The 12,396-nt window shown below is 37.0% G+C and overlaps 1 protein-coding gene across 1 annotated transcript in view; it reads right to left on the bottom strand.

The window, feature by feature from the left end:
• Positions 1-709: 709 nt before the first annotated feature.
• Positions 710-12,396, bottom strand: part of LOC117125051 (fibropellin-1-like) — a gene marked incomplete in the record, with an annotated part of 28,281 nt that continues 16,594 nt past the window's right edge. The window contains 9 exon segments of the mRNA XM_033271418.1: positions 710-2,674; positions 2,846-2,946; positions 3,208-3,388; positions 4,158-4,326; positions 4,514-4,668; positions 4,945-8,011; positions 8,860-9,119; positions 10,866-11,020; positions 12,081-12,219. Coding sequence (XP_033127309.1) covers positions 2,458-2,674; positions 2,846-2,946; positions 3,208-3,388; positions 4,158-4,326; positions 4,514-4,668; positions 4,945-8,011; positions 8,860-9,119; positions 10,866-11,020; positions 12,081-12,219 — 4,444 coding nt within the window.

The following is a 12,396-nucleotide window of genomic DNA, read 5'->3' as shown; positions in this document are numbered from 1 at the left end:
GCCCAGGGAGGGACTTTGACAGATGGAGGGTTTATACCACCACAGCCCCAGCATGTTTGGGGCTGAGGTAAGAAAATTTACAATTATGTCACCTCTAGATGGCTGGAAGTGGCACTATAAAACTTAAAATTTGAATATAATTTTCTTTTTTTCTCCAATTTTTTACAATTTTGTAAAATTCAGAGGAGGCACCCTTGAATCCACCACTCTGTTCAGCTGTGTGCTGTCCGGCTGTGTGCATTGAAAATGTGACGACGACGATAATATTGCCAGACTCCCAACCATAGCCTCGGTTGATGCTTCACATCAAAGAGCCTGATAATTAATATTGCACAGGAGCCTGTCATCACCTAGCTACGGTGCCTCCCTCCTCATAATTATTAATTGTCCGTAGTAAAGTAGGGAAAAACTATGAATTCAGCGTGTATTCATTCATTAATTGTTAGACGTCTCATAATGCACAAAAGTACATTTTCAAGCATCTAGAAAAAAAAAACATTCCTAAGACAACCCCCCTGCCCCACGTCTAAAATTTGTCTTCCAGCGACAGAACAAGCAAATATTACGCCATCTGAGACAGACCCTGGAACCCCATCTGTGCGATAGTCAGGGTAAACTCCAGATCCACGCCTGCATGGTTCATGTTTTGATGAGTATGAACAGAAATTGAATAGAATTTACTAGTAAAGAAAAGAGTATCACATTAATATACACACAAAATCATTTAATGATAGAAAAAAGCACGCACGGTGGGAGGCCCTTCTTGTGACAAGATCAGTTGGGTTAAAGCTTTGTCCACACTGTCAATTTTTTTGTGACAAATAAATGTGATATGCCTATATTTGGGTGTAATATGTCACCATCTAGCCCATATATGGCCACATCACAAAAAAATTGTCACATAAAATTTGCTAGTGTGGACAGAAAATTAGATAATCCAAAATATTTTTATACAGTACTACATTAATTATAAAATCAAAATAGCTCCAAAATACATGAATGAAGTTTTGTTGTGGAATGTCTTTGAAGTCAATACAGAGTACATCCTCCACATTTCACTGACAGTCTGAACATCACGTGACAAAATGTCATCAATTCATCTACCAATCATGTGGCTTCATACGTATCAACGTAAAACAACCTACACAGTACATCCGAAATGTCCATGCAAGATATAAAACAGACAGAGTCATGTATTCACGAAAAGCACATTGTATGGCCACATGTAGAGTATTACAGAAACATCGAATCCAACTCCCTATTTTGAGAATGGTAGTAAGTAAATTTGCATACCACATTTCTTTATTCATTGAAAAATGCATAGAGCTATATTAAGTAAAGCTAAATACAGTACGCATAACGATGGTGCTCTAACGTTGGAAGTAATGTTTAGTGTGCATATGAACAAAGTTACAGCCTGTATTAAGCAATCAATATCGATGCGTCAACTATAACATACCCCCATACCCACCCATATATTCACCCCACCCCTAACTGTATACCCCTAACTGTATACATAGATATTCCCATTGTTTAATATTGGTTACTAAGATTACAAAATATTTTGCACCAATACATTAAATGTATTTTTTAATATTTTAATTAAATAAATTAATTAGTTATTTACAACTTACAATACAGTAATTACATTTATGAGTTATTATAGTTACAATGATGACAACAACAAACGAAGAAATATGCCAAAACATTACACAACTTACAAAAATTGAAAAAGTATTTAGAAAAAAAAAAATTGCCTGAAATTTTTATTTATTTTTTTTCTTTTTTCCTCCCTAAATACTTTTACGGCACCTGTTAGCTTATTAGCACAGTATATAAGACCTTGCCTGCCTAATTCCTGTCTCAGTTGCTGATGTGTCGTTGATACGACAAAATAATCAACACTACTCCTGTGGATTAGCATCACTCTTAAGGTCATTTTATACGTATTCTATTTCAACAATTACATAATAACTTAATAATATATACAAATATACAATTATTTATGATCAAATTTTGCAGCCGTTAAGACGGAGATTGAATGGCAAGTAGTTATGTCTAGGCACATCCCTATGGGCGTAGATTAGCACAAATTGCTTAATGGATCCAAAACACATGGCTCCAGAAAGAGTTTTCAAAAAGCTCAACATCATTAAAATATGGGGATTTGATAAATCATGAAAATATCCACTATGAAACAAAGTATAAGAACGTGTTAAATGGAAGGTTAACACGTTACTGTTGTTTGTCAAGAGTTTTCAAAAAGCTCAACATCATGAAAATATGCACTATGAAACAAAGTATAAAAACGTGTTAAATAGAAAGTTAACACATTACTGTTGTTTGTCAAGAGTTTTCAAAAAGCTCAATATCATTAAAATATGGGGATTTGATAAATCATGAAAATATCCACTATGAAACAAAGTATAAAAATGTGTTAAATGGAAAGTTAACACGTTACTGTTGTTTGAACGTTGACATTTCCATCTCGGGTCTATCCCAAGCAGGATCATCAGCGTTGAGATCTATGACGTCAGTTAATAGCGTATCTGTCGGAAACATATTTGGTTTTCCTCCATTGTATTCGGCACCTTCGAAGTAGGAACTCACAGGGTTTATGAATTTGACACTCTCAACACGAACCACTGGGTTAACATTCTTTTCTTTTCTCCGCCTAATATGAAAATATTGAAATGATCGCCATAATTGTATCTTATTTGCTGCTGGTTAAGTGTTAAAATGAATAAAATGGATATCATGAGTCAATTTCTGTTTTTTCAAGTACCAATGTATAAAATTCAGTTTTCAAACAAACACAAAGATTTAGCACTGTATGTAGACCTACCTTCTGAACTTCAGTATAATTAGTACAGTAACGAGTATAATGATGAGAAAGCCGGCTGCAGCAAACACAACAATCTGCCAGTTTCCATTTATCCATGATTTCTGAATAAGCAAATATTTAAAAATCAAATTAGCTTTCTTGCCTCAGTCTGGTTTTCTCAAGTGTTTTCATGGTTCCATAGTTTAGGTATGCAGACTATTATTTAATTGTTAGTTATGCCTCTTAATTGGTAGATATACAGTTCACCTCCACCTTTATCTTCTCTCCAAGTATAAGCTTGACTTTGTCTATGATAGAAGATTGTTAGTTGGTACTGTACATTTATAAAGTGGTCTCAATATAAAGGGGTGTCAGAAACTTACAAATGTTGATTCTTGAACAGCTTGTTCTGGGCTGGCTTGTGTTTCTGTAGAAATTACATAGGGTGCCATCACATGGTTGATGTCAGGGACAGTATATTTTGCAATCTCATTTCGCAATTCCTCCGTTTTCATTAAACTTCCGTTCCGTTTTGCTATAAAAACGACTGTAATTTTGGAAGAGCTGAAACATAAATGTTAAATTGTCATGAATATATTGTGGCTTGTTTGCTTTAAGTGAAATTGGAGGGTGAAACCTCAGAAAAATGGTTTTTTCAACCTGGTGTGGGATGCTAGTGTTATATCTTACACTTTTGCATGTGGAACGCGTCTTCTAGGACAATGGAAAATCAGTCGTGCGAAGTGTGAAATGTAGTCGGGATTTTGACTGATGACAAACAGTCTTCATTCTGTTGTGTAACCTTCCTTGAAATTTGACTGGGTGACAGGGGTCCCAAGTTGGAAGAACTAATTTCCGGGAGATTTGTTTACATTAGGGGAGCTATATATTCTATGAAGAAAAAGTGTAGGTACCAAAAAGGGCCACGCCCACCTCAGGCCCACTATGATTGGAGTTGAGGTGATGACGTTTCTTTTTAGAATAGGCACCTTTAGAAATGGCACTGTCAGACTGCAAAAAATAATCGGCAACCAAAGTTTAGGCCTAAATAAAACAAAAAGATTTGTTTTTTACTGAATTTGCAGGAGATAAGTGAATTTCCGGGAGATTTTTACTTTGTTTGCGGCCGTGCAGGAAACCATACCGATTTCCGGGAGACTCCTGGGAGTTCCGGGAGACTTGGGACCCCTGGGTTGACCCCCTGGGTGACCCCCTGGGGTGCCACGACCACAGCAGGCAGGTTGACATCATTCCTTTATTTAGTGTTCTGACCTAATGGCCAGTTACACCACTACAATTCTGAGAAAAAAACCAATAAGTACAGATATTCTACCTTGCACTCCTTTTTCTCCGCAAGGTGTTAGACTCGATGATGTCAACAATCTCTATCCGAATGTCCTGCGTTCCAGTTGGGTCCAATAACAATTCGATCTTGTTCTCCATATCAGTTTTATTCACAACGATTGCATTAAAATTCATTGTGTATGCATGTAGACTTGAATCTGAAATAAGAATAAGAAATCCAATTTTTTTTATGAGTGATAATTCAAGTCTGACGAAATTTACCATAAAGCAAATCCTACTTTATTGTTGTTTGGGAAGCATGACTAGAGTAAACAATATTTATTAGATGTTTCAATTTGTAAATATCCAGCTTTAATATTTAATTAGATTTCGCTTTTCGCCTACCAGCATCACAGTATGTTCCAATAAAACCTGTATGACATTTACAGTTGAAGCTTGGACTGGAACCCATCTTTGTACAATCTCCATTTAAACATGGTGAAGGTAGACAAGCATCGACTTCACAGAGAGAGCCCGAAAAGCCGTTCAAGCATTCACATCTAGTCAAAGAGAATGTTTGGAATGTTACCAGACCGAATAATACTAAAAAGAAGACATACTGTACATTACAAAAACGCATCTCTCCATCATTTGACTTACAAAAACTATCATCATCTTGTACAGAACTAGCCTCACAACACGGTATGCAGTCATTCACGGGACAAACACTGGCATTAGAAACTGAAAAATCAACAGTCGCATGCCCCATTCCACAAAATACCACCCTTCACACAAAACTTACAATATTGTAATATATTTAAGTAAACGTATCCTACCTGAAACTAGATTCAAGTTGTAGACATGCTCCTCCATTTTGGCAAGTAATCCCATTACACCAATCGGGAGCTGGTGTGGTTGGCGGTACTGTCAAGTCACAATGATCTCCATAAAAACCAGTTCCACAGATGCATCGGTAACTATCGATTCCATCGACACATGTGGCGTTATTAAAACATGGATTTGATTGGCATTCGTCGATATTATGAGAACAAAATTCACCATTAAAACCGTCGAAGCAGAGACAGCTAAATGATGAAATACCATCTTGACAAACACCATTCTTACAATCCACATCAAAACAATCATTAATATTTTCCTGACAATTTTCCCCCTTGAATCCCAACAAGCAGGTGCAGGAATAGCTATTGACAGCATCGATACAAGTAGCGCTGTTTTGACATGGACTGCTCGCACATTCGTCTATCTCTTTCTCACAGCTGATGCCAGAGAATCCAGGATCGCATTGGCAGTAGAACCCATGCTTTTCTTCAACGCATGCACCGTGTGTACCACATGGGGCATTCAGACATGGGTTATTCTTGAACTCGCAATGGTCTCCAAAATATAAAGGTCGACAAACGCACTTGTATTTATCGATGTAATCAATACACTCACCATCATTCTGACACGGTGAGCTGCTACATTCATTTACATTAATTTCACACATCGGTCCAACAAACCCAGAGATGCAGTTGCACTCAAATCGATTAACGTCATTGTTGCACGTGGCGTTATTTTGACAAGGATTGCTCAGGCATTCATTGATCTCAGATTCACAGAGCTGTCCTTCATAACCTGGTGCGCATTCACAAATAAACTTGTCTATATGATCGACGCAAGTTGCTGAATTTAGACAAGGTTGGTTGGCGCACTCATCTGTGTTAACCTGGCAGTTCACACCTTCAAAACCTGGTAGACACACGCAGTTGTATCCATTTATTACATCATTACACACTGCACCATTTAAACAAGGGGAACTCGAACATTCATCGATATTCGTTTGGCAGGTTGATCCTGAATAACCTAGTGAACATGTGCACACCAATCTGTTCACGTGGTCTAAACACGTTGCGTTGTTCTGACATGGGTTGCTTGAGCATTCATTGATGTCTATCTGACAAAATTCTCCCTCATAACCAAATGCACAGTCGCATGAAAACTTGTTGATGTCATCATGGCACTTCGAGCCATGTTGGCAAGGTGAGCTCTCGCATTCGTTGATATTGATATCACACAACCTTCCAGTGAATCCTGCCGTGCATGTGCAGTTAACACTGCCAATAAGATCTTTACATGTGGCAGCATTTGCACATGGACTACTTGCGCACTCATCAATATCCACCTCGCAGTTGGCTCCTGCGTAGCCATTGCGACATTCACAACTATATCCATTGATGTAGTCATAACACCGGGCACCATGCTGACATGGATTACTCTCGCATTCGTCTACGTTGACCTCACATAAACTACCCATGAATCCTGGCACGCAAACACATAGGTGATGATTTAGTTTATCAATACATGTGCCGTTATTTTGACAGGGTTGATTCAAGCATTCATCTATTTCAAACTCACACTGGTGTCCTTCGTAACCTTCAAGACAGTTGCAGCTAAAACGGTCTATACCATCAATGCAAGTACTGTTATGGAAACAAGGCATGCTTCCACACTCGTCGATATTGGTTTCACATACGTCACCTGTATACCCAGGTGCGCATTTGCACTGGAAGTGGTTAACGTAATCAATACACTGTCCGTAGTTTTCACACGGCAGACTAGCACATTCGTCTACATCAATCTCGCAGTTCCCACCAGCGTACCCGAGTACACATTTACATGTGTACGCATTGATGTGATCAAAGCATGTTGCTCCATTTTGACATGGTTGACTATCACATTCGTCGATTTCTGTCTCGCATGTGTCTCCTGAGAATCCACCAAGACAAATACACGAGAAGAAGTTAATGTAGTCTACACACGTCGCATTGTTAAAACATGGGCTACTCTCACATTCATTAGATTCGATTTCACAAAGATCGCCCTCAAATCCTGGCATACATACACAATTATAACCGTCCACATTATCCACGCAAGTTGCGTTATTGAAACAAGGCTCATTTGCACATTCATCTATGTTGACCTCGCAGTTGGTGCCACTGAACCCAGCTACACACGTGCATGTGTAATTGTTGACTAAATCGGAGCACGTTGAGTTGTTCTCGCATGGTGCACTTGCGCATTCGTTAATATCGGTCTCACAACGTATTCCGGTATATCCTGGTACACATCTGCATTTAAAGTCGTTGATGAGATCATCACAAGAGCCTCCGTGAAGACAAGGTGAACTCAAACACTCGTTGACTTCATTTTCACAATTGATCCCGTAAAACCCATCAACACAAACGCATTCATATGCGTTTATGTTATCGAGACATGTGGCGTTATTTATACAGGGCAGGCTCGAACATTCATTAATATCATTTTCACATAAGACACCTGTATAACCTGCAGTACATGCGCAATTAAACCCGTTTACGTGATCAATACAGGTGCTGTTGCTATAGCATGGGTCACTTGCACATTCATCTACGTCTATTTCGCACGTGTGGCCCTCGAACCCTGGCACGCACTCGCATAGAAAGTCAGCTACGCGGTCTACGCAGGTGCCCATATTCTGACACGGTATGCTTAGACACTCATCAATCTCAGTCTGGCAGAAATCATCCGTAAAACCCGGTGGGCATGCGCACAAGAACTCATCAATGCCGTTCAAACATGTGCCGTTGTTGTAGCAAGGGTCACTATCACATTCATTTATATCTACATCGCAATTCCTCCCAGTGTAACCAGCTGCGCAAGAGCATGAATAGTCGTTGAGTAGGTCGGTGCAGTTTCCTTTTTTACAAGGAAATGTTTCACACTCGTTGATATCATCCTGGCAATCCAAACCCTCGTAGCCTGGAAGACAGTGGCATATGTATTCGCCCGCACCATCTTCACACGTTGCTCCATTCATACACGGTAAACTTTCACATTCGTTTAAATCAACGTGACAGAAAGTTCCTGAAAATTTTAAAGAGAGATAAATTGTAATAATATTTCCTCATTTAATTTTAACAAGTTACAATATCTAAATATAGAAAATGTCTAGAATCGGGGATTCCTATATAGTGGACTAATAAATCTATGGTTGGGCTCGTTAATTTTACATAATAAAGCTTTCTTTGAAGCTGTATAGAGTAATAGGCCTACTGATCCTCATTTCAATACCGTCAGTTTAAAAAAAATCGATATTAAAGAACTCTTATATGTCTAGGCCTAAAATAAAATATACAGAAATTATACTTGGTAGAAAAAAAATGATAAACGACATATATCTAATATAAATGCTTTCTTTGAAGCTGTATAGACTGATTTAGACTCATTCAATACCGTCAGTTTAAAAAAAAATCGATATTCAAGAACTTTTTTTATGTCTATATATAAAATATACAAAAATTAGTTATGCTTGGTAGAAAAAAAAATTACAAACGACATATACCCAATATATAAAATAGTAAAATGGAAAAGAGTAAAATCGGAGCTTTTAAACATTAGAATTAAAAATGTGAATGATATTAAAAATCAAAATAATAAATCATCCTGCCTTGAACAGAGCAAACGGAAACAAACTGTGGAAAGCGTAATGTCGAAAGATGGAAAACGTTAAGAAGAAGAATTAAAAACAAATGACTTTCTAGTTCTGTAGAGTGTAGTTTTCGGAGGAATTGGCCTTTTAGCAGATGTATGAATATGATATGGTACCATACGATGATAAATATGGCTCTCTATCTTTGTAATGCACCGGCATAGGTGCTGAATATAATAGTATTCTGTAAAAGAAAATCATCATGATTGTATACAATACTTACCAATAAACCCCGGTAGACAGGAACATGTGATACTCAAAAGCCGATCTGTACATGTGCCACCGTTTCTGCAAGGATCAGATGCACATTCATCAACTTCAAAGTTACAGTTGGCACCGGTGTATCCATGGTAGCATATCTTTTCGCCCGTGTCCTTATTACAATAGTAGTGACCTTCTTCATCATTCTGGGGACGACAGTACACGTCACAACTGGGTGTATAATAGTCCGCATTGCAGTAGACCTTGAATTCTATCTTTGTACTGGTGAAAAAAATACATAGATCATCCGTTTCTTGAATGTTCAAACAATTCCGTTCTCGCGTGGCAGTCATATATTCAATTGTAAATCTTAGTTCACACTCATTCATTCATTCAAACATGTACGTTTACAATAATAATCCAGAATGATGACAACAATTTGGAGAAGCAACAGATTTTACAATAGTGGTACCTATTGTTGACTAGGATATTGCAAAATTTGCTGCTTGTCCAATTCAGACCAGTATTGACTCAAATGCAAGAAATCCTAGGACTTCTTTGCAGTCACCATCATTGATTTTCTGTGTGAACTACTGGGAAGCATGGAGTTATAATAACTCCATGTGGGCATTTACGATAGACGTTTACGCGAACGCAAGTAAAAGTGAACTTTGCGCGATTCGCTTCGCTTGCCGCGTGACGCTCGACGCTTTCGTTTGACAAGTTTTAGTGGGAACCGGCCTTCCACTTGGCGAATTTATTCGCGCGATTCGAAAGCGTCGGTTCATGCGCATGCGCGTTCACATTCCTACCGAACCGACGCCTTCGATTCGCGCGAATAAATTCGTCTAGTGGAAAACGACACAGCTCAACAAGAAGAGAGCAAAGATCACCTATTGCCTATGGAGCTTGCTATTTGTGAACCAAGTGAAGATGTATTCACATTAGCATCAACTTGCAAGCAACAATACTACTTGTATACGTCAGCGCGTCTAGATCGATCTAGTGTGAATCAGGACTTAAGGGTTTACAAGCAGCATTACAGCAAATCAAGGATAGATAAATCAGGATATTTTCATTTCCACAGAGTATGGATTGATGAATCTTTATTTATGCCGTTTAGAAACCCAACCAAGAAAGTATTAATCAATTCCTCAATGGCACGATGACAGATCCTATGTATACACGGTTTGTGATGATGTAATACTAATAGGTGATTGAATATTCGAGAAACGGAAATCTTGTTAAATGTTATAATTGTAAGGTCCTTGGACAATTAAATGTTACGTAATGCTATGTAATAACAGATACCACAATATTGTTTTAAAAAATTATACTAGGACTTTTTAATTTCGAAAAAGGTGTTTTGCTAATAGACTAAGCCTTTAAAAATTATAAAAGTTGAAAGCAAACTTACATTTACTTTTTATTGTAAGCTTTTACCCTACAAATGTCATTAATAGTTAATAATTACTGTTAATTTGGTTTTTTTTTCTAATATTCATTTTTTTGTTTATGCAGGGAGTTATTATATGATCTACTAATGAAATAACTGCTGCACGGTTTACTCAAAGTTATCACATTAAATACAGAATAAATAAACATTTGTGTTTTATGTAATAAATTATATCAGTATCTTTATTAATCACTTCACATATAATATACATTAGCAGCAGATGCTGGATTAAAGTATTGGAACAAAATTTAAATTTTACAAAAAAAAAAACAAACATTAAAATACAATACAAATATGCATTAAAATTCATTACAAAAATACTTTAGATATCATCACAAAAATATATTAAAATTCATTACAAAAATATATAAAATGTTATAGTAGAAGTAACGAACGACTAAGGAGACACCCCAGGGAGCAGCAGAGAAGGTTGCACTTCGTGCTGGTTTGCCATTGTACGTTATCCAGTGACCAGGGGTAATAACGCTAGCGCCTTTGATCATTCAACTTGGAATTGGCGCCTTATAAATGTTTGGGTATTATTATTATTATTATTATTAGAATTTACTTACGCTGAGGTGCCTCTTCCATTCAGGTTGTATGTGTTAATTGTAGCTAGACTGCTATCACTTGCTGCGGGTACAACTACATTAATTGCATAGTAATCAACCTTGTCATCAGTGTTACCATCGTCATCCCAAACTTCAATCTTTATTCGTATACTTCCCTATATAAAAACAAAAAATAACAGGAGTAGATCGTCCGTGAAAATCTACAGAATAATGATTAATACAAACCGACAGCATCTTTAGTCATTAGTATGGGTATTTATTACCGTGATTGAAGACTTCGTGCAAGAACACACTTCAGGTGAACGAGTCTGTGTCTCAATTAAAATATAGGAAACTTGCCACGTGTTTAAAGTGATGTTTGTTTACTTTTAAGTCTGATCGATGTTGCTAGCCGATATTTAAATAACAAGGCATTGCACACACTTAAGTGATTCAATTGGTTAATTTAAGTGGCATAGTCTGTTATATAGTTAACATTAAACGGTAGGCGTATTGGAGGGCATTGCGTTCAGTTATTCTGAAAAATATATCATTAGAATTATCACTGATTGAGAAGTTATAAGATTATACACCAGGACTAACTAATTAGAAAACTTGGTTGTGCATCAATGAAAACGAAACTTTATAAATAAAATGTAAAAATACAAGAATATATCAGATGAGACCAGATTAGATAGTATAATACATACTCCAAGTATCGAAATGCACGCCCGCCATCGTGCATTTCGATACTTGGAGTATGTATTATCTGAGACTGATCAGTGGACCTTTCGAGACCAGATTATATCGTAAATAATACATTATTGACAATAAAAAAAAATAGCTGTACTATGTCAGTGTGCAAAACAAATGCATCTTGTATTAAAATAAAAATACAACCGTGACGTCATAATATTTATTAAAGCATGTGTTCTAAACATTGATGAAGTCATTATTATTCAAAACTTCGGTGTGTCCATCAATAACATCATAATATCTGTTGGTGACGTCAATGATATTAAAAAGCACCAGAGATTCATGCAGCTACATTTTACTTTTTAATATTTCATCTAAATATTAATGACGTCATTAATATTATGAAAAGCATTAGAACGCATATAGTCCCATATTGTAGTCATTCTATAGTCCCAATAATAATTATTATAATGGTCAGTGATCATGTGGTGTACGTGGGTGTGGGTGTGTGTGTGTATGTGTGGATGTAGGAATACTTACCGGCCAACTTGGATACGATCTCTCAATAGGATTCAGGATGTTTCCTGGCAGTCGGCTCGGAAAGTTAAACACATCATCATTTGAGAAAATCTTCAAAGTCTTGTAGCGTCCGTTTGGGCAAGTGCTCATGCTGTTTGACCTTTGAAGGACAAAGTGAGGTGGACATTTTTAACAAACGGGATACAAATTGGCTCATTAACAACTAGCAAAATAAATGCGTACAAATTGTGGAAAAATCTGAGGAAACATCCACAAAAAATTAATGAAACAACAACAACAACAACAACAACAACAACAACAACGACAACGACAACGA

This window comes from Anneissia japonica, unplaced genomic scaffold, assembly GCF_011630105.1.
Source record: "Anneissia japonica isolate Jap-2015-1 unplaced genomic scaffold, ASM1163010v1 scaffold9_len2422644_cov172, whole genome shotgun sequence".
In the NCBI taxonomy this organism is placed as follows: Eukaryota; Metazoa; Echinodermata; class Crinoidea; order Comatulida; family Comatulidae; genus Anneissia; species Anneissia japonica.
Note: the sequence above shows the minus strand (reverse complement) of the source record. Positions and strands in the feature narration are given on the sequence as shown.